At 31.9% G+C, this 24,628-nt stretch overlaps 2 protein-coding genes and 1 long non-coding RNA gene across 3 annotated transcripts; 2 read left to right on the top strand and 1 right to left on the bottom strand.

Annotated features, from left to right (window-relative positions):
- The first annotated feature begins 401 nt into the window (after positions 1 to 401).
- LOC113392497 (lipopolysaccharide-induced tumor necrosis factor-alpha factor-like) lies at positions 402 to 5,947 on the top strand. Its single transcript, XM_026628958.2, has 3 exons — positions 402 to 694; positions 4,035 to 4,323; positions 5,650 to 5,947. The coding sequence occupies exons 1-3, from the start codon at positions 682 to 684 to the stop codon at positions 5,753 to 5,755; spliced, it is 408 nt and encodes a 135-aa protein (XP_026484743.1). The 5' UTR covers positions 402 to 681; the 3' UTR covers positions 5,756 to 5,947.
- Positions 5,948 to 6,839: 892 nt separating this feature from the next.
- LOC113392498 (uncharacterized) lies at positions 6,840 to 12,109 on the bottom strand. The gene is made up of 3 exons (XR_010310013.1): positions 11,952 to 12,109; positions 10,590 to 10,779; positions 6,840 to 7,521 (listed from the first exon to the last, which is right to left on the bottom strand). It is a non-coding gene; the product is annotated as an uncharacterized LOC113392498 (long non-coding RNA).
- A 1,149-nt stretch (positions 12,110 to 13,258) lies between these two features.
- On the top strand, positions 13,259 to 22,896 carry Ints8 (Integrator 8). Its single transcript, XM_026628817.2, has 9 exons — positions 13,259 to 13,544; positions 13,756 to 13,962; positions 14,039 to 14,136; positions 14,248 to 14,378; positions 14,680 to 16,270; positions 16,345 to 16,507; positions 20,219 to 20,567; positions 21,120 to 21,363; positions 22,277 to 22,896. Exons 1-9 carry the CDS (start codon positions 13,427 to 13,429, stop codon positions 22,514 to 22,516), a joined length of 3,141 nt encoding a protein of 1,046 aa, XP_026484602.2. The 5' UTR covers positions 13,259 to 13,426; the 3' UTR covers positions 22,517 to 22,896.
- Positions 22,897 to 24,628: the final 1,732 nt, after the last annotated feature.

Raw genomic sequence — 24,628 nt, forward strand, 5'->3', positions numbered from 1 at the left:
TATATAAAAATAAAAACTTTTTATTTTTTGTATACTTGTAATGCGTGTGGTCCTTAGTGATTCTTATAATTTGTATGCAAGTCATTGTAAGAACTAAGATATCATTGTTGTGCTATTTTGATAACAATAAACTCAGATTTGGACATAGTAATTCGCAAAAGAGACTGAGTTTACCGACCATCAATGCGATTTACTACTCATCAGAATGCCTGTAGGCAGCACTAATATGGCGGATGCTATATTAGCTTAGTAGTGACATTTGCAAATCGGATTGAGCATTGTTTATTAATTGACTATATAATTGGGAGGTATGCTGAGGCGAGTAGAAAGGGATTGAGTGACGCAGGCGCATGTCTGGCGTCTCTATCGCACGTGCGAAGGTTCTCTTTCCCGCACTAGTCTCTGGCAATAGCCGCACGCCGCGGGCTGCGGAGGCCGGAGTGCATTCACTCTTTAATCGCGACTAGCGTCATCAAGTAAACAAGTTTTCCACAAAGTGCCACACATGGAAGATAGGAACGATAGATACACAGAGAAATTGAACATTAAAGTTTTATTAAACGTTTAATCATCTTGAAGGAGCAAATATTAAAACTTCAACCATATATAACATAAGTTTTAGTAAAAGTGAGTGCGTCAGCTGTAATATTAAGAAATCAGTGCAAAGGTTATTTCATCATAATGGACGCCACAAGTAAGTAAACACCAAGTAAAGCAATAAATAAATAAACGTTATTTTTACTTTAATCCTTCGTATTTTGTAATTGTGATCTTTTCTATCTTATGAACCTAAATTCTAATAATCCATATTTATACATTAAATTCAAAATATACAAAGAATTTTTATTATGTACAGTGAGTATATAATTTATAGTAAGTAAATAGTTCTTTAGTAACAAGAAAAAAAAAATTAGCTTGACATAAATTGCTTTGCTTTGCGTAATTTTGAAGTTTTCCACGACCTAATTTCCTATATATTTATCGTTGGAATTTACAACAATTTTATAACGGTTAACCTAACCTAGAAAATCGATTCATAAACCAAATGACTAATGAAACCGAAATGAACATAGATCCTTTTAAAAAAAAAAGAAGTTTCATAGTAAAATAACAATTAAAAACAACACTTAAGTAACTAATTACACGACACGATTTCACTCGTGTAATTTCTGAAGTTACTAGTCAGTTAGTCAATAATATAAGTGATTAATAAGTAAGTATAAACAAGCCATACTGAAAGCAAAACTTAAACACAACATAACTGGATCAGGAAATGAGCAATTATAATCAAATATAGTTTATTGAGAACAATCCGTATTATTAAAAAGAGAATCAACCAATGTCAATATTAATTTAACTCTGCTTTAACGCTTTCCGTTTTCATAAACCTTGGTTTAGATACGGCCTGAATAATTCGTGCAAATTTTAATCGTTGTTTCGACATAACTGCGCGTAGGTACAATGTGTAAGATTTTTTAACACATTTTAGTAATTCAGATGAACGTTATAATCTTTTTAGTAAAATGATATAGTAAATTTCATATCCAATCAAATTGCCATTTGTTTTGTAAACAAATCTGTACGGACGTGTTGTCCGTGCCTTTGGCATCTGATCAGATTTGCCTACACCTTATTTTATCCAGAGAACATCACAATCGAAAACAATAAATTAAAATAAAACACAATAACGAATAACCATCAGTAAGATCGTTACTTCCTGAACGAATTTTGGAATTATTATGTATAGTTTTCAAACAGTGTCATTTATGCCTTTTTAAAAATAAATACTAGATTATCGCCTAAATTAGATCGCCTTATAACTTAATTATGAATAAGTATTGATATATAATGTTGATATAACTTTACCGATAGAGATTTGTCGGAATTATTTATCTGATCAATATGATATACGTAAACCTCTTCAGATTAGATTCGATCACATGATAAAATGTTAAGTTAATAAGAGCTTGCTACAGTTATTTTATTAAACTTAAGCTTAATTCTCATAATATGTATCGTAGGGTCCATCATTCGTTATTTCATTGCAAAAGAGGAATGCATTCCACTTCAGTTTTTTTTAGGCAGTCGATTTTCTTTAAAACACTTGAACCTTAGGGTAAATTACGATCTTTATACGTCTTATCGTATCCCCTGGTGACAGAAAGGCTGGTTCATATTTTACCTAGAGGAGCAACAATGTGATTCAATAGAGAAATGCTACTTGCATTCTAGTTACCATGCCACGTGAATATTATTTGTGTCGTAGCTGTTTTTAATTTTGATTCGTATATTCTTATTTAAGTTCTCAATGTTCCTAATTCTAATATAATTAGAAATTGGGGGAAGGATGGGCTATTATATCACCATGATATAATAACATATGATTATACTTAAATTCTCTCTCACTCCGGTGGCCAAATTGCTCATCTACCTTAATATTAAAAACAATCTATTAATTTAACCTTTTATAATAAATAATAGAGTTCCTTAAATACATCTGTCATGTCTTGTATTCAAAAATATCTGTGAAAGCGATTTTCATCTTAGCAATTAGCAGCTTTTGTTCTTTTGTATATTTTGATGTTTGTTTTAAAACCATAAAGCAATTTTGTATTGACATAATATTCTTTTATCTGATAATGTTATAAGAACTTAACAAGCGTATTGTTCCGCAAGTAATAATGCGGTAATTAGCCATCACATGTGCATTCAATGCATCGACTTATGACGGGTACGTAATAATTACGTAATACTTTATAATAACTGGAACCTGATGATTAAGTTCCTTTTTTTATTTAGGCTAGCAAATAAGCCAGCTGATGGTAAGATTACATCCTTCATAGACATTATCCCTATAAGAAATATTCACCATTTGTCCCCAAACTTAGGAACTAATATCATATCTCTTATGCCCATAGTTACACTAAATCACTCGCCCTTTAAAGCGAAACACAACAATACTGAATATTGCTGTTAGGCGGTGGAATATCTGATGAGTGTATGGTACGTACTCAGGCGGACTTTAACAAAGACCTACCACCGAATAAATATATAATTAATCTATATCATGTCTGAAAACAGTAGTAGTCGTTGGAATAAATTAAACAGAGGTAACAAGGAAAACCTTCACGCGAAGCATTTAATCAAAGAATGAAACAATTATTTTTATCTATTACCTATTTTATTTCCCATAACACATCATTTTTAGTAGATCACATATATATTTTCGTATTTATGTATAAACATTTGTAGTAGAATTATATGTAATTCTAATTCTCTCAAATTCCTTTATATTTCTGTTACACATTTACAAACGTTCTTGCCTGCAAGTCAAGGTTAGCTGGTAAAATTTGCTTTTAAAATTAACATTAATTAAAAAAAAAGACATACAGCACTAATGTTTTATTAACCAGCTTTTACTTTTTTTTTCTTATGTATCCAACGATTATTCAATTCGATTAGGACTATACTGATTGGGTTGATTTCAATAATATTGAATCCAGCTAGATTTACAGGTGGATCCTTCGACGTATCATATTCTATCCTCGTAAGAAAAAAATCATTCATCATGGCATTCAAATTTATGTTTTTCATGCATTTTGTTCTATATCAACAATTTCACATCTGATTCCCCTTGTTTAAACTTTTTTATCGATAGAGATTCCATTTACTGAGATTCACCTAGTTTCAAAATACATTTATTTCAAAATATTTGAGAGTATTAGGAGGAGCTTATTAATTTTTATAATTGGTTATCGGCAAATAAAAATTACTATTTGTGTTAACTTTTATCTTTAGTTAACTTTGGTTGTTTGTTTTCTGTTTTTGTCTAATTACAGCTTAATGTACGTATAGTGAGCAATGTTTAATTTTTTAAAAATATCAATGATATAAACCTACAGTGCTTCCTAGATAATTAAGAAAATAACATAAACATTAGCACTTTTAAAACAATTGTTACTTACCAATAAAAAATAATTATAATTAGTTACATATTAAGGGAGATTCAATAGAAATTGTTGTTCTATTTCCAGTGGAAAATAAAATGGGCCTACCACCACCGTACGAACAGATGCCACCTCATCCTGCGCCGCCGCCATCTTACTATGCAAACGCACCATCTCCGCCACCACCGGTCACAGATAACCCCCGCACACTTGTGGTTACATCTGCCCCCAGAACGAACACTGCTTCTATCAAAATGGGTCCAGGACCTACTGGTACAGTGTGCCCTACGTGCAATAAGTCAATAGTGACAAGGGTAGAATACGTATCGAACAATCGAACGCATATCGTATCTGCAGCTCTTTGTGTTATTGCCGGGTAAGTCTTTTAATTTGTTATTGGGCGTTATCATAACTAATATTATAAATATCAAAGTGATTTTGTTTGTATTTTACGCTTTTATGATTTAACTACAAAATTTTGCAGAAATACTGTCAGGGGTATCAAGAACATAGAGTACCTAATAACTGAACCTAATAATAACTGAGCATTCTCCCCTCCTTAAACGTGTATTCAGAGATGAACCGCTATACGATTTAATAGACTTATATTATATTATCTAAAATACTGAGAATGAATAAATAATTTATTAAAAGCACTTACACATTTTTTCCTCAATAAATAGTCTAACACTGAAATTATTTTTCAATTCGGACTAGTCTTTCCTGCGATTAGCGCGTTCAACAAAACAAACAAACTCTTCACTTTATAACATTAGTATAGATGTATTATGCATATATGTTTTTCTGTAAACAATTTTAAGACATATGATTCAATAGTATCTAAACGAATTCTCATTTCATACATCACGTAGTCAGAGTGGTACTTGTAAACAAATCTATACTTCTATAGAATAAGTTATGAATACATTTTAAACTCTCTCTCACAAGAAATTATGAAAAAAGTCGTGAAAACCGCTTCAAAATCGAATGTTTTTAATGTGCCTGCATATTATTGCCCAGCAGCATCACAATCTGAATTTTAGATTGAAATCAAATGTTTAGAAAGCAGGCCTAAAAAAATTTGCTACCAATCGGACAGAAAGTAAGTTTTTTTTTATACTACTCTTTTAGTAGTATAAATAAAGATCCAAATATACACATTTCTATCTCCACTTCGGTTATATTAATGTGCCTTGGTAATGTTATTTTACAAGACCATCATGACGATTATTAGTGAAAGTAAAAGAGGTAGCTTTGGAATGAGAATTCTTCCGACATGCAATGCAATATTTATTTTTTCATGCAGTACGTATAGCGCAAAAAATAAAACCATTCGCGTAAATAAAAGATACTACGGACGGCTCGCCATACATATATGCAAATAATGCAATGGAATAAATATATATATTATTAAAACAGTTCTCTAATCTAGCTCTTTTAATTCATCATATTTATCAAAAAAATATGCAATTTCTTATCATTTATGAAATCTGTAGAGATAAACAATTAAATCGTTTTATTTACAAATGACTTATAAAATAGTTGATTTAAACAAAACGAATTATCAATATATCAGATTACATTTCAAGAGAAAAATTAAAAAAATATATTATAAATTTTCAGTACTAAAATTGACGCTGTATTTATTAATAAATAATTAATTTATTAATAATTATTTTTTATCTACGTTCTTTTATTACAGATGCTGCTGTGGCTGCTTGGTTCCGTATTGCATCAAGTCCTGTAAAACAGCGAATCATTACTGTCCTCAATGCAGAGCCTTTATAGGCACCCACGTTCCTTCGTAATCAATATTCTTGATCTAGGTAATTGTAAGCGTACTTAAGGTGCATTAAATAAGTAGATCAAGTTTAAAATTAACCTCTACAGGGTATTTATCTCGCTCGACTCGGTTTGGTACTTTGAAAAATAGTATTTATAAATGCAATTTTTAATTTTATGATAACATTTGTAAGCCTCTACGGAATTATGTGTTTTTTTTTATAAAATAAGTAAGTAAGGATAATTTTTTTACATAATTTCGATAGGACTTTATTGAAAAATATTAATCGAAAGGTTGTGTGTAGATTGGTGTTTATGTTTCATGTCTCTATCTAATACAACCAAATTCTCCTTATTTGTTTAACAAACGTTCGCTCGAATTTAATTATTTTTAATTTTATTTAGATTATATATTTTTTATTATTAAGAATTTTCTTGAAACTGAAATGTGTAATTTATTTATTAGAAAATTAAGAACAATAAAGATCTTAATGTTATAAACATATATACACGACCTAAATTTCTAATTAAAATTGTATACTGGCTGAATAGTTTCACACCGATGCCTCTTTCTGCCAACACTTATTTGACATTCGAAAGAAAAAAAAACACATTATCTAACTTAAAATGTCACGCTCATAATATTATTTTTAGTGTAACCGGTGTTCAATTTTTAATAGTAAGAAGAATATAATATATATTTTGATATTCGAATAAATATAAATAATTTTGCTTCATAGTGTAATATATTTTTATTATATCAATTGGTATTTATTTATGATTACAAAACAGGGACTATAATTATAACCTAATAAAATACCTCGCTTTTTTTCGCCTCAGAAGTGAAATTGGAATGAAATAAAATTGTATTAATTGTTATTTTTTATTTAGCTAAAGCTTATAACAATGCCTGAATGAAAAAATAATATCTTATTACTATGTAAAACTTAAAAAAAACTTCTGTGATAAATTTTATATAAATATAATATATAAGCAGTGCTATTCTGTGCGAGTTACGAATAAGTATATGTATATTTTAATGCATGTATCCTTTAAATTAAATAATTATATTGCATGTCACTTTCCAAAATTATACTTTTTCTGCGGTGATTTCCAAGTTTGATCGTACAGAATAGCTCGACTATTAACTAAATGAAATTTCCATTAATTAAATTAAAAATATAATATAGTTTTTTAATTAACTGTTTTAAACCGCATTATACCAATTATTGCGAAATAGTGAAATTTAAATTTGTGCACCTCGGATATTCCCGGAAAATCGAAAGTTTATTCGATTTTATGGTAACACTTGCCTTACATGCATGTTTCAAAGCTTTGCCGCAATTATTGATAAGATTAAACAAAGACAGCGATATTAATTTGAAAGATCCTTCAGAAAGGGTCTGTGAAACTTGTCTCAAATACTGACTTTCATTATACAATAACGTTTTGAATACATTATCACTGGACAAACATTGTGCTATTATTATAATAACAAAAATATTGTTAATTTTTTTTTAATTATAATTTAACTAAGCAAATGAATTATTTCAATAAAAAATCGATTAATAAAAAATAATGTATTATCATTTATAGTATTTATTTTTACTTATTAATTAATAATAATAGAAGAATACAGTTATAAATAGGGATAATTTTTAAATACTTAAAAACAATTTACAATAGTGAATTTCTTGTGTAAACACCTAAAAACCGACGACAGTTGGGACAATAATGTTCCACGTTCTTCCATCGTTTGATAACATATGGTAGTATGCAGCAACACAACCACCTATAATGAAAATAATATCCATTTAATTATTATTAATATTATAATAGAGTAACTCGTGTCTGTCTATCGCTCTTCCATGGCCAAACCAAGCAAGCTTGAACACCAAGGGAACCCTCCCTACTTACTTACTATAGGCTACTTTTTCATGACAAACTCAAAATTCCTTTATTCAACATAGAAGCATCACACTTACTTATTGATGGTCAAATTAAACACTACCACCGGTTCGGAAAAAGGAACACTCTGGCCTGAGAAGAACCGGCGTAAGAAACTCAGCGGGTCTTTTTTTTGTCAAATTAAGTAGATACATAATTGTATATGAATAGAAACAGCCAGGAGGCGATCGTTTCATTCTCAAGGTGTGCTATCAAACATAAACTCACTAATTGTATAAAAACCTTTCGCAAACAAGCGTTCTTAAACAATTTTTTTAAATTTGCCAACAGAAGCATTTTGAACGCTTTCTGGGATCCTGTTGTAGAAGCATATACATTGCCCCACAAAAGAGTTACTGACTATGCAGTCGAGTAACAGGAGTAACAAGATTGTGTTCCTTGTACCAATGTTATGAGAAACACATTTTCTCATAAAAACATTAATATTTTTCCGTACATACAAAACATTACAGAATATATATTGAGAAGCAACAGTCAATATCTTAATTACTACCTGACCAGGTAGTCAACCTGACGACCAAGCCCTTAGTGACAACTAGTTATCAATATAATAATTATTTAATACAGACCGTTAGTAATTATTCTAGCGGTACCTTTCCGATCGAATACCGATAAATTACTTTAGGCTTAGACATTCCAATTCTAGCTCAAGTTATTTCAATTGTCATCCGTGACATCAAATATTTAAAAAAGAACTATTTTTTTTTCTTATTCAATAATTAAAAACCATTGCAGAATATCTCGGGTACAACAAAAAATCCCAACATGTGAGCAATTACCTTGTTTATGTCTATTTCGATTTTAAACAAATATAAGTAGTATATGTTGGGGTTTGTTCAGATAACTCTTAAACTAGTTGTTATTCCCATCTGTCTAACAGTGTTTAGTGGAGTCCGGGGCAAAATAAATGAATGGCTCCATAACAAAATAATTAAGACAGTTTTCATTGTATGATTTTACTGGAAAATTTTTATTCTACCGTTGTTGTAGGAACTTTACGGAAATTAGAACGATTTTCGGATGAAACTTCCGATATACTTAAATCTTCCCTGTAAAAAAATAACGTTAGCTTTTACTGCTGATAATTTATAGTTTAGATAGATAGAATAATAATAATGCATCAAACTTCATAATAAAATTTCTAGAGATCAAACCTGTGTCATTTGATTTGTGATATTAAAAAAAGGTGTCGTGGAATACCCAGTTCGAACGAAGTTGCTTTAGTAGGGTAGAAATATTATGTATTAAATAACAGACAATGAATGACGAAATTTTTTTAATAAAAAATCCGTATGAATTACCTAAATAAAAAAAAATAGTTCATATAAGATGAAAGAAATAGAAGGAAATGTCGCGTGGAGGGGAAACGCTTTTTCCTTACGTGATTTCCGGAAGACCACTCTACTGCAAGACGCGTAAAAGAACTTATAAGAAATAGAAAAAGATATATAATATTACTTTCAATATATTATTTAAAAAAAAACAATATAATATTTAAAAAAACAACCGTTTCGATTAATATATGACATACTAAGAAACAGGTATAAAATCCTGAATAAAAGCCCATCAAGGACAACATCTTATAGGATATTTCGCTAATCGCTATTATTATACCTAATATATTATGGGATTTTAAGCGTTAAAACCAAGTCCGTTATGATAAGTTATGACCGTTGGAACAGAAAAAAAACATAATGTTATTTTAAACCAACCTAATACCAAACATAGAGACGGTAAATGTTTCACAAGTGTTACCTACCTACCAGTATTATACATCCGAGAATTATCACCTCACACAATATCACGACAACGTGATCAGTGTAAAAGGTCGATTATTGTCTACAGTTTTATTAGTACAATCTTCATATTGCGACCTCTGTCAAAACCTCTATAGCAAAAAAATATTTAGAAAAAATACAATTGAATTGATAATCAATTTTATTTTTTGAAGTAGATTAAAAATGACATTAACATAGGGCTTTTTGCAGTTTTAAATAAGTAATTAATTTTTAAATACGACCTTTTGCACATTACGACAGACATTAACGAGATATCGCATTAGAACATCGATGAATAAAGTCACTAATTGAATCAGAATTTACGTAGCGTACTTTATGACAACTACATTATATTAGAAATTTAATTACCTTAACCCGATGTCGGCTTAGTCGGGATAATTATTGTCGATTTGAAATTCTATGCGATATAAATTGTTATAATAAATATAATAAATGTAACACATTACATTATATTATATTATACACATTAAATTATATTATAAATATTAATTAGTAGAAATATATAATATTTGACAATAAGCCAAAAGGCTATTTAGAGTCGGTGTATGCCGGAAGTCTCTTTTAATAATCACAATAAGTATCGTGTTATTACTAGTTAAACAAGACGATAACTCATAAATGTATTCAAAACTCGTAACGATATATTAATAAATGCTAACACTTCGCGTTCGTTACACAGAGTAAAACGCGACATCTAGTATTCAATTTAAGCTTCGATTTTATGTAAGAAATGAATATAATACATTAAATTGCGCTTATGGTATAATTTCCACGGTATGTATAAAATCATATGGTTTTTCATATCCTAGAACATCAATTTCCAAGTATAAATAGCTCTGCTACATTTTACACTACAAACAATTATTGATGCATATATCCTTATTCAAAATATAACACGATTCCACATAACTACTTATATCCACTTTAATTTTTCTTCCAAAGTTACGATGACAAATTGCATTCCGTATGAAAACATTAAATTAAATTATTATTATTATTCAAGATCTCGTGATAAATGATATAATGTTTTTATAATAGGGTACATATGTATAAGTATATGACAAGAAAAATAAAAGTAGGTTAATAAACTTACCAAAATAATAAACCTAAGACTAGAGCGAGGACATGAGTCTTTGTGGTACTCCTATAATCAGCTTTAGTCATAACATCTTCTTGGCAGTATGGACATCGCATGCCGACAGGTTCTGACCCAACCCGTAACAAGTCCATCTCAATACAAACCTCATTGTTCTGAGCTATTTGCTCGTATGAATTGTTATCCACTGAAAGTTAAATTATTATTAAAGTCACTTAAACATTTCACACAAACGATACTTATATTTATCTACTGATAGTCCTTTGACATGACAACTCTGTACGTGTAGGTAAAACTCACTCTTCAGCTATTGTCGATCTATCAATGGTTTGTATTAACCGTTTGCATAACTCTTATTTGGAAGGCCTACAATGAGATATTATATCGACAGCCACAAGGGACAAAACGGCTGACAAAATTATCTGTATAAATAATAATTTAATAAAACTTTATCTTTTCAATTTCTATGCGTAGAGGAACCACTTATCAGGTGACCCGTCTGTCATCAATAGCCTATTCCAATTGAAGGAGTAAAGAATAAACATACTTTAAATTTATATCTTCCATGCGATCCAATAATAGCGCCGCTATACGATGACAACTTCCCAAAGCGTAAAAACGCAATTTTTTCACGAATCCATAATGAATACCATAGATTATTAATTTCGACCAATGATATCGCATCAATTGAATGTCAAAGTTGTTTATTTTTATTTACTTCTCCTATGATATGAATAAGCTATACTTTCAACATGTGGCTAAAGCCTTTTCTCCCTTCGGGGAGATAGTTAGGAGGATGTTCCACCACGCTGCTCCAATGCGGATTGGATTATGCATTCATCGCATATAAAATTCTAATTGTTGCTACCAAGCTATTAGATTACCTAATACAATACATGTATTGACGTATGTACTGTAACTAGATTTTATTATTTCATACTACAAAATTCTCTCCTAGTCAATCAATTAATTACGTCTGTGCTTAAAATCTTTACATAGAACTGTTATGTCTTCAAAGTATTAATTTAAACCATTACATACTTCAATGAATTGCCTACAACAAAAGTATGTTAGGGTTGCTTATAACTAGAATGAATAGCTCATCTAAAAAAATATATTTATAAATTGGTTTATAATTGATTTACATTCAAAACACTTTCAAAACATGAACTTTGTTTGGTTACGAAATGACCAAAATTATAATTTTGGCAGTAAGTAACTGCAGGTAAATGCACAGGAACTATCTTTTAGATTGAACTCTTGAAAATTCATTAAACTTTATTTATCATATTCAAAAAAATATAAATACAAAATAAGTAATTTTAAAAATTATTGTATAATAAAAACATTGCAACTTACTTATGTAATTTTGTGTTGGAAGTTAATGTCACGATAGACTAAAACAACACTTATAATTCCCGTATGTTTTAAAATCTTACAACATATTTTCGGAGGCTTATTGTATAATATTTATTTAACTTATTTTCTTTTTTTTTATTTGAATGTGAACTATAATGTCTACAATTGGCCGCTTCACTTACTATTTGTCAATAACAAGATAAGACACCACAGGCCGATACATAGCAGTTATCGAGTACCTACCTACTTAGATAAGAGTATGGATCAAATATTGCTAACCATGGTCTAATCGCTAATTTTCAATAGAACTAACTATCTAGGTATATTATATGAGATTTTTATGAATCAAGATTTAAGCAAAATCTCGGCTATTTTTATTTCAATAGACTTTTTAAAGATTTAGACCTACGTCTACATACTAATTCATGTGTCTATCGTTCATATATGTTTGCAATTTAACTTGTGATCTCGTGGTAAAAATACGACACTTGACATCAAATACAATCGATGTATTCTCAACGATAATTGTATACAATAATCGAGCAGAGCAATCTGAAGTCAGCACTATAACTTAAATTGTATTTGACTAAAAATATCAGACTTTTATCGACCTGTATTATAATTTCTTTAAAATTTCTATAACTAAGCTATTTCATTGGTTTTAAGTATTAATATTAATAACCCCAGACTTGTCGAATATTAAATTTTAAACGCTCAAAACTATCAAAACGCTACCGTTGGATATGTTGATGTGTGTGGTACTATTTTGTGATCAAACATGTTAATTTAGCTTGACCCAGTTAATATGGTAACGTAGTAGTTGGTGGCTTTGTGTAAGTCTGGATATGTAATACCCACTAATCACACATTTTAACACCAAACAGCAATAATGTAACAAATACTGATATTGATATAATATAGTATAGTTGTGATCCAGTTTGAAGGTTAAATATGGCAGACTGGCAGTGCAACTACAAGGACAAAGATATAACATATTACTTCTCAAGATTGGTGGCGCATTGGCTGTTTAAAGAATGGTTAATATTTCATAGTCATTGATATGACCGATGGTGACCACTTATCCACCATCATGTGGCCTTTGCGGATCACCTGTTTTAGATAAATTAAAATAAAATTAATATTTTTCACCGAAAATAAAAATATCTAATAAAATATTATTATTGCTTGAGTCGTAAAACAGCGGCTGTGTGGCACTACACATTTGCCTGGCTAAGAGGACATAATTATAAAAACAAATGTCATTAAGCAAAATATGACATTTGACATTTACCTTATCAATCTACAGAGTAAGGTTGACAGTTGACATAAGAATTTATAAAAAAAATAGTTATTAGCGATTAATGTTTAGACAAAACGTATTGTTTTAAGAAAAAAAAACATATTAATAAAGAACACTAAATATTATACTTAGTTCAAGAAATAATACTTAGTATTGAAATTTTCATGAGAGTAAAATGGATGTAGATTTATTGCGGCCCGGCACTGTGCCTATATCTCCAGACACAGTGTTGTGGTTTGAATTTTTATTAGATCAGAACTTGTTGAAGACACACTTAAGTAAACCCAACCCAGGTTAGACGCTTATTCTTATTTATAGTCTTTGTAGAACAATTCTACAACTTAACAGCATAAAAAATATTGCATCTAAAATAATTTTGTTTGGTAAAATAAATTTTGTAAATGAATTTTAAAAACACTGTGACGTATGTAAGGTTATTCTATTCAATCTTTATATTTATTATTTTTGTACTGTACATTTGAATGTTTTTGTTCATCCAAACAGAGCCATCAGCGTGTGAATTAATTGAAGAGTTCTTAACAGTGGATACAAAAAATGCAAACTCAAAACCAACAAGTGAGAGAGTGGTGGATGTGGATGCCCCTCAAAGCCCTCCCTCCGTTACACCACCAACTCTCCAGTTTACCCGCAAACAACTGGCTTTGAAAATTCTTGCATTGAAAGTTGCAGCAACTCTTAACTGGAATTTAGGTACCTCCAAAAAAGTTTAATTTAATTTGTTCGTTGAATAAAAAAAATTCACATGTGATTTTAATTTTTATCCTAGATATATTTGAAACAAAACTACCTCCACAAACCCAACAACAACTAATGCAAGATCTGGTCTACATGGCTACTGATACTGCTTTTGCGGTACCACCTCAGGTAAAACGGCAATTTTATTAAATTGTCTACATCCTCCTTAATATTTGAATTATAGTAATAATTAATTTTTAACATGGTGGAGTGATTTCCGAAATATTTTTTTATTTCCAGGAGATTTCCCCAGAACTACTACAAAAACCTCAAGTTCAGTTTGCCCTGACTTTGTATCATAGATGGGTATTAAGATTTCCAGTTAAAGCTACGCTACATTCTAAATCATTGAAAATGTCTTTTGTTCACATGTAAGTAAAAATTTATCACATTCTTTTAAATAATTTTTTTGGGTTCCATACCCAAAGGATAAAATGGACCCTATTACTAAGACACTGCCGAATGTCTGTCTGTCGCCAGACTGTACCTTATGAACCTTGATATTTAGACACTTGAAATTTTCACAGATGATGTATTTCTTTTGCTACTTTAACGACAAATACTAAAAAATAGAATATAATAAATATTTAAGAGTACTCACTAAGAGGGCATACTACAGACAATATATATATTTTTTTTATTAATTTATTTATCATACTTTTGTCTGTACAGGCCTGGTCTCCAAGGTGATAATAGCTACAGTCCTATGAACCAACACTTTGAAAAAATATTACGTATGTGTGAGGCATCACGAATGCAGAGTATTAAGTATTTAGATAGCATATTGTCCTTTTATGACACAACACTGGGAAAAAGAGAAGCTAAAAAAATCAAAGTTCCTGTCATGGAAGCCTTTATTCACCTCACTGAAGATTCTAATGATATGAATCATAATTGGAATGCTGGTGATAATGTTATAAGTCAATATGAATTAGCTATGCAGATACATTTCGATCTATGCTACAACTATTTCTTTTATGGTCAACATGATTTAGCAAAACAACATATTCTCGGTTGCAGAGAAAATTCAAATCTTTTAGAAAAAGAAATATATAATTTTGGCTATGGACAAAATAAAGCTATGCCATGGGGTGAATTTTATTATGCAAGTATGGCTAAAGATGATATTTTAGGATACATAAGAGCTCTAAACTTGGGCTATGAAGTTTTAAATGAAGAACCAACACTCTTACAGAAATTGCAAGAATCAATAGCCAACCACTACACTGGAATCATAGCAATTTTGCAGGCTGATAATTTATCAAGAGAAATACCAATGGTTCACAGGGAGGTTGTTGAATTGGATATTCAAGGATCTGCGTCAAGTGGAGCCTTTACCGTTGCAAGAGATCTCTTAAACAGAGTTGCAGCACTAAATGCTGTAAGGTATGCTCTTGAAGGGGGCATACCTTCAACCCATCCGGACTTTTTAAATAAATTTAAAACTTTGGGACTTAAATTTTTAGATTTACTATTTTGGGCACTATCGCCAGTATTAATGTCAGATTTGTCTGAAAATGATTGGAAAAATCTACAAATATTCCTTCTTCACCTAGCTATGTCTCAATGCAAAATACCCATTGATAGAATAGATGAGTATTTGAAAAAATATGTTGGGGAAGCCGCCGAGACAATAAGAAGGAAGCTAATATCGGATGAACATCTAAATGAAATATTGAGTGATCCTAATAACAGCGATGATGATAACATTGAAATTCCGCGTGAGTTGCTTACCGACGATTGGGAAACACCAGACTTTGAGTTTAAGAGTGTGCCGGAATTGGAGATGGGTAGATTAAAAAAACGTCTCATTGAAGCTTCAACGGCTGACGACGTTCGCATGTGTTTAGTGAAATTGGCTATGATGGCCCCATCATCTCCTCTATGGAAATTAAGCCCATCTTGGAAACCTCCGGGTAGTTTAAGCAATGCATTAGTAGCATTACCGCGGGGATTTCTACAAGATTTCGGTTATGTTATTTCTGGTGCGGCCCGAGCACGCGTTGAAGCGGGATGTGCACGGACAGCCCTGTCGCTTCTCTCAGTGTTAGAGGGGGAAGCTAGGAGTCAATTAGGTGGTGGCTCAGATCCCACATTGTATCGACTTTGTCGTCAACTAGCATGGGAAGTGCTATTGCTTCAAGTTAATGTTGTATTAAGTGAATGGCCGCATCATCGCATAAATTTGACAGTTCTGGCAAATAAATGCAAAGCTTGTATAGCGGCAGCAACTTCAGGTGATAACATAATACCGCGTCCTCAAGTAAGTATAAAACATTTAATAACCATGTAAAATTATATTAGTGACAAAAACTTTTTAATAATAATTTTCAACAGGTGATCGAATCGTGCTGGATTTGCTTGGTAAATGCGTGCGAGTGGGAAGGCGCGAGTGTAGCCAATGGACCCGGTGAAGCGGCCGCTGCATTATGTGCCGCTTGCTTCGAGCTACAAAGGGGAAAAGCGACTCGAAAATTCCCTAGAGCGCTATGGGATTATGGTAATTTTTATAGCTTAACATATAAATTAAGCTGCTACCATGTTTCACATGTACAGCAGTTTACTTTATACATCTACAGCTAAATCTCGGAGAAAAAATTCGCACCACATTGCTTTGGTTGGTGGCTACACATGGTAAAATTTCATCTGACAGATAAAGGTTTCCACTATGTTTTCCTTAATAGCTGATCGTGAGATGAAGTATAAACAAAAATTAATCACATGAAAATTCAATGAAGCTTACCCGGGTTTAAACCTGCAATTTTTGTTAGGATTCACGTGTTCTAGCCAAACCCCGTTTTGACTTAAATATTACACTATGATAATGAGTAACATATCGATGGGTCCTACGTACATGGGCCAATGCAACAATTTTAGTATTTTCACTTTTTTGTGTCAAATGCTTCCTTTTAGTCTATTTAACAAGTTTCATTAAAATAAAATATACATTTATAGGTGCAAATACTATTTTTTTCTACTGTAAAAGAGCTTATGTGACATAATATTAAACGTATAAAGGCAAAACGGTAATTCGAGACTTATACGCGGGGAAATCCGAACACGGAACGATGTCGTGCTGTAATAATAATTTATCAATTTTTTAATGAATTTTATGTGTGTTATAAGATATAATTTAGTGTAACATGACGTCCAAACATTAATCTAAGTATAGTAGAAGTCGGAATTTAGTAAATTTAGCGATTGGTAATGTAAATAATAGTGAATCGAGTGAGCAACTAGGTTATAAAAACGACGAAAATAAACACACTGATCTTTGTAAGTATTTCATTGTTTTATAGTATTATCATGTATTAATAATATTGATTTTTACCTAATCAATAGTTAATTATTGTACATATAATTTAAAAAAATCCCGTATTCTGGGTAGAAGGGCCAATGTGCTACTTTGGCCCTTATACTTGTTTTAATTTGAAAACAGACACATTGGCCATATATTTTTATTTTTTATTCTTTCAGTTTCTAGTTCAAATTAGTTAACTTGAGTTGTTTTATTTACCATTCTTGCACACCGAAAGAGATTTAAGTAGCTTACTGATTTTTTAGTACTATCCACATTACTACATAGTGTACAAACATATTCTTTTTCAGCTTCTCCATTACCATTTGAAGCTGATGAGATATTAAACGATTATAGAAATCTAAATTTGTTGCAAGATATCTTTAATGACGATAAAGAGTTAAATCAAAGCCATCAAAACAACACACTGCCACAAAATGTTTCCATAGCACCTGTTCAACTAACTCAATCCCTGGATAAACAACATTATACTGATATGTCACACCTAAATAACCATGAGCCAAATGAACCCACTGTCGATAATGTGTCCTTAAATAGACCTATAACAACTACTAACCCGTTGGATGAAATTAGACACACTTCTCATGGGTGTGACAGTCAAGACCTAATTCAAATGACAAATGAGCGATATACGTAGCGAACATACTCCTATGCCGTCACCCAATGGCAGTATAAACCCTTTTGGTAATGAAGAACCAATTCCATTAGTTCTATCTTTACTAACGGATGACAATGTGTCCTCTCCGATTTCACAATACTCATCCGGAGAGGTTCCTGTTCCATTAAGTTCCAGAAAAAGAAGATTTACAAAAAAAGAGACAGCGGAAGATTACGGGAAACATTTTGTCATGAATGTATAGATTCAAAGAGAAAAAGACTGAAAAATACAGGAAAGTCTTACTATAGTCGAAATGGTAAGATAAGATTAGGAAAAAAACTGGGAGAACCATGTCAAAACACGTATAAATTGAAATGTTTTCAAAAGCTAGATGACGACACAAGAATTGAAATTTTTAATAATTTTTGGGAAATCGGTGACCATTCAAAACAGTACGATTTTATTAGTAACTATGTTGTTAAAATAAATAAAAAAGAACAATTACAGACGGTGAATCTCGGAGATCATTTACATACATTTATCATTTACCTTATATTCAAAACCATCAAAATTCTAAGTTAATTGTTTGCAAACAAATGTTTTTAAATACTCTTAGCTGTGGACCCAAGATGATAAGAACCGCAATATCTAAATCAAGTGACACCGGTAGCTTTGCTTTAGTAGACAATAGAGGTAGGCGTAGTCACCATAAAACATCTACAGACCCAGATACGATCAAAAGTATTTGTGATCACGTGAACTCATTCGAACCGGTTGATTCACACTATTTTCGTAAAGAAAGTAATAAACTTTATTTAGAGGGATCATTAAGTTTTACGCGAATGTTTAATTTATATAAAGAGTGGTTTGATTCAACTAAGTATGGTAGCAAATGCGAGTCATTAAGGCAGTATAGAGATGTGGTCAATAAAAATATCAATCTGTCATTTCACAAACCTAAAAAGGATCAATGTCATGTCTGTCTATCTTATAAAAACAATCCAATAACGCCGGAAATACAAGAAAACTTTGAAAATCACATCAAGAACAAAAAATTGTCTAGATCTTTAAAACAGAACGATAAACATAACGCACAAAATAATCCTAAAATATTTTGTGCTACATTTGATTTACAGAAAGTGTTGCTAGCTCCTAGTGGTGAAATTAGCTTATTTTATTATTGTAAGCGATTGAAAGTTCATAATTTATCTGTTTTTGATATTGGGCACTTGGTTGGTACCTGTTATTTGTGGAATGAACAAATAGCCATGAAGGGTTCAAAGGAAATAGCTAGCTGTATTTACGATATTATTAAACTTAAGACTAAAGAGGGCTGTGATGACTTTAGATTTTGGTCAAATAATTGTACTGGCCAAAATAGAAATAGGATAATGTTTTTTATGTACCTCTATGCAGCTAAACAGCTTAGTATTGATATTAAACACACTTTCCTTGAAAAAGGACATACACAGAATGAGGGTGATTCCATACATGCCACAATTGAGAAAGCTTCAAGATATAATTCAATGATTATTACTACTGATAATGATGACAACGAGTGATTTTGTTTTGTTTTTTATTATTATTTTTTCCTCTTAGGCCGTGTACTAAGAACCTTTAATTATGTTAAATATATTTTTATTTTTATAAGTTTGTTGATTTCCAACGTGATTTTGAAAAGGTTTTTACATTTAGTATTGATTAAAAAAAAAAAGATGTTAATATTTTTTATTTGTTTTTATTTTTGTGACCTAACTGAGGGTTAATAATTTTATAACACTAAATAAAATAACGTATAAGTGTCAATGTGAAATATATCATAAAGTTATTATATAATTATTATCAATTTAAGTTATCTATTTATTTTAAACCTTTTTTTATAAATATGTATACCTTAAAAAATTTAAAATACGCGTTCTTTTAAAATTAGTTTTTGGCGAGTAAATCGACCAAAATGACTGATTGGCCTTTTTATTATTATTTTATCAGTATATTACTATACAAAAAAGTCACGTATATAGTCATATCTACGTTAACTAAAAAACTAATAATACATAAATAAATCAAACTAGCTAAAAAAATTAACATTAGGTGTCACAATAACTGTGCAAAATTTTAATACCATAAGTTGAAGCATGTAAAAATTATAACCAATTGAAACTTTGAGAGCGTCTACTGAAAAGTTATCAATTTTCATATTGGCCGTTATACATAGGACCCATCGATATTTAAAATTATTTTAATATTTCATAATACAAAATTATTTAAACGTGTTTGAACTGCTACTGTTTCAGCTCTGGCAATATATAGCAACGGCTCCAACGCTCCTGTTAAGCGTACGGCTGGTGGGATGCCATCCCACTCTCGGGACGCTCCAAACACAGCAGCTGAAGCAAGAAACGCTTTCAACGCATTCTTGGCCACTCTCCGAGAGCCATTAGCTGTCAGTGTTATGATGTCTCTGCTAGCGAGGATACATAACCTTCTCATTGACGATAGTTCACTTGAGCTGGTTGTAGAGTACACCAACCTCTGGCCATCGAATATCTCGAATATTAATAATTACAACATTAAACATGTTTTGGAATCTCTAACCGAATTACTGGAAAGAAGCCTGAAACTTTACCCGTACAATACGTCATGGTAGGTGGCCTTAAATATTATCACTGCATTATTGAAATATGTTTTGTTATTCATCAATTTTAATGTGGACAAATAAATATTTTTATATTGCTCTTTATATTGAAAATTAAAGCGTGAGTGAGTCAATATCATTAAACGATATGAGGGACTTAATATTCCTTAAAATGCTTATGTCCCAATGCATGCTGGCTAATTACCAAATTTATAATTTTAAACATTTTAAAATTTAAAATTGATTATTGATTATGGAAAAAGAGGCACATTTCTATATGCGAACGTCTCGGTAATCTACAGATACGATAAATATATAGTAATATTTTGTATACAAAACCTTTTTACACATTATTTTTTTGAGTCGTATGACCTGGCATTACGTCCCCCAACCTCGTAATCAATGTGTCGACAAAATAAAGAGGTCTGGTTATCCCTAAAGGCCGTTTCGCGCGAAAAATTGTTGATTGTAAAAAAAATGAATATATGTTTAATTGAACCTGTCGGTTCAATTTAAGTTCGACATAATCGTGCATAGAGATAGCAGTAGTGTCGCCGCAGGCTGCGGCTGTACGGCGACGTGGAGATGGCGGGCGCGCGCTGGGCGGCGGCGCTGCGGCGCTACCTGTGCGCGCTGGCGGCCGCCACGTGGCACTTCGCCAAGCGCGCGCCCGACGAGGGCGGGCTGGCGCGGCGCGCGGCGCGCTGCTGCCAGGCGCTCGGCGCGCCCACGCAGGCCGCCGCGCTCTGCCAGCTGCCCGACGACCCCGACTACACCACGGCCTTCAAGTGCCTCGCCGAGAAGGTAGCGCCTCGGTTACGTCCATCGCCGTTGATTCGCATTCAAAGGCTGCCATATTCTGTCATTTTTTAGGTTACACGCTTGCAGCTGACGAGTTGCTCGTGGCTACTTGAACATTTTTTTGCTTGCTCAAAGTTTGCGTTCACTAGATTAAGTATTCATTCGTGTACATGTAATATCGAGTGCTTAAAGACGACAGAATTTTTGGGAACACATTTTCATACAAAATAGCTCTTCCTTTGATTTATGTATATATCTAGCTGGACTGTTATAGAGGAGAACACGTCGAAAAAATAGTGGCTGCTAAGTACACGCACACTAATAACGGTGGCTCGTTCGTTTTAGTTATTTCATAGTGCGAAATAAATATATATAATCTAAGCTATATTCAGTTGATAAAATGCTAATCAATAGTAAAAAACGTGTTTCAGTCTTTGTCTATGTAGTTCGGTATATTTTGGAATAACAACTGCCGACTTGTCCTTTTTTTTATTAAATTGGTAGGCGAGCGGGCCAATGGGCCAACTGATGGTAACTAGTCATCGCTGCCCATAGACCGTCCATTGGTGCGGTAAGAAATTTTAAGGATTGCTTACATCGGTAATGCGCCACCAACCTTGGGAACTGAGTTGTTACGAACCTTATGCCTGTCATTACATTAGTCACTCGCCCTTCAAACTATGGTTGGTAAAATATACGATGAGTGGGGGAACCTAACCCCCTAAAAATTCTCCCAAATACTCCGCCTCAAGCTTCGATTCGCACTTCGTTTGGGTGGTAAATTGTAAGTTATTTAAGTAACGGCAGATAATGCTATATCAAATTGCAAGTATTTCATTAAAATTAAATAAAAATATTTTACCTATCCATCTTTTGTTGACCTTACCTTATATCCCTTTTTTAAATTGTTTTAAAGACCGGCAACGCTGCCGACGCGATGGACGGATACTACGGCTGTCTCTGGGACGGTACTCTCCTCGAGGTGGCGGTGGCGCTGCACGCGCGGCGCGGGGAGGGCGGGAGACGCGCGCGAGCGGTCAAGGCCGCCGGGGCGTTGGAACTTAACGCGAACAACAGTGAAGACATACAGAGAGAAGCGGCGGCTATACGACGCGCGAGGCTGCTTCGTGCACTCACCAATCAATATGTTGCTTGAATGCGTATCCGAGTCTTCGTGATTATTTAATGTTCCTTTTGGATCAGGAGGTCTTGATGTGGTGGACGATTGGAATTATTGTAAACGACGAAATCTATTAAAAAATCATAAGTATTTGCAATATCACCGTAGTGAAATGTTTACAATGGAAAGACATTAAAAATGCCTTCGACTCGATGCAATTTCCACATTAAATTAACTAATCGATTTAATGACTTTTCAAATAGGCAATAAGGTTCAATTAATAAAACAAAAAATTATGTATGTCGTTAAAGCAATATCTTAAATATGTAAATTGTAAAAATATTTTTTAGAACCAATTTTGTTCTATGACTAGAGCAATATATGAAGAATAATTAATCAATAAAGTTTTTACATTGGTTTTAATTACTTTTTTATCTATGCTTATAAATAAACATATCCTGACTGACTGACTGATTCATCATCGCCGAGCGTAAACTATTAATGTTAGGGACATAAAATTTGGTGAGTAGGATAGTTTTATTTAGAAGACACCCACTAAGGAAGGAATTTTAGAATTCCTACCCTTAATTGGGTGAAATTGGGATTGAAACTACATGAAAGTCCGTAATTTTTTGAGTTAGAAACATAAACCTTTAGTTTTGGTCACTGATTAAGAATGAGTAGATACGTATTTAAGCGTTTCTGGTTATTCTACCCCTAAAGAATAAAATAGGGTTGGCATATTATTTATATGTAGGTTAGTCTGGAAGTCCGCATCGACATGACAATTAATAAATCACAATGTCAAACCTTTAAAATGGCTGGAGAAGACGTAAGATAAGACTGTTTTTCGCATGAACACTCTATGTAGCCTGTACGAGAGTGAGCTCTGCGAGCAGCCTGGTGGTTCTAGGGCACGAATGTCGAACCAGAAATGTGGAATAATACAAAGAGTTCTTAAATTAACGTAATATTTTAAAAGAATTTTTAAATATATGTAACTTCAACGCGAGTAAAGCCGCGGCCAACAGCTAGTATATTATATAAAACAAACTGCTTACTGTTAGAAATCATTTAGAGCTTTTTTATACTGTTCTCTGTTTAAGCCTATTTTAGAAGTTTTAAATTGTTAAAGCTATAACAAAAACGTAACATATTTAGTTTCAAATGGAATTGTCTTAAATTCAAACAGTCAAATTTATAAATGCGTTCTACGATATGGCAAGCAAGAAAACTAAGATGTTTCCATTTTTTGAAAAATGAAATGGCCAGTTCTATTATTATAATCTTCCCATCCATTGGAATAATTCTTTTCCGCCTTTTCATCCAACAATAGAAATAGATATTTATCAAAAATATATATTTGAAATTAAAATAAGTAAATGATATAATTAACTCTTAATTTTAAAATTTGCAACAACAGGTTTTTCTGTACCCTAAATGTACCCTTGACCCGTATACATAAAATAGAAATCCGCGTGTGAGAGAAATACCTAATTTACAAACAAATATATATATAAAACACTTATTTTCTCATGTTATACAGTAAACTCCAATTTATAACCGGAATCAGATAGCATTACAGCCGGACATCTGCGCTAGTTTCGAGGATAAGATGCAAAATGAGCAAAAATCAATACAAAAATATTTTAGAAAAAGGAAAGTAAACAGGTTCATTGATGTGCTCCTCTTCTTCTTTTCTCTCGATGAGACGAATTGAAGCTTATTCCACTGCGCTATTCTGCACTGCACAGTAATTGGAAGTTTAAGGTGAAATTACATTGATTTTTTTTTAATTGTTGCCGATTCTGCCAAAGTCCCCGTACATTACTTTTCAAAGTGCCAAAATTACCGATAGTTTTTTCTATTTACAGTTCCTAAAATACTTATTAACCTACTTTTTAATAATAATAGTAGGTTTAAAATTGGTTTAATTAAAAAAGTGCTTACGGTTAAATATAAATAATATACTAGTAGAATTAAATATTTACTATTTGTCAACCAACAAAAAACACGTATTGAAATGTCTTACAAAATTGTATTATAAATTAAATATAATATATCAAAATAAACAACAGTTGCAACTGCTCCTAGAGGCTCAAAATTTCATGAATAATTAGAATAATAGAGTTTTCCAACAGCTACTTA

The sequence above is a fragment of the Vanessa tameamea genome, chromosome 5 (genome assembly GCF_037043105.1).
Source record: "Vanessa tameamea isolate UH-Manoa-2023 chromosome 5, ilVanTame1 primary haplotype, whole genome shotgun sequence".
Lineage (NCBI taxonomy): Eukaryota > Metazoa > Arthropoda > Insecta > Lepidoptera > Nymphalidae > Vanessa > Vanessa tameamea.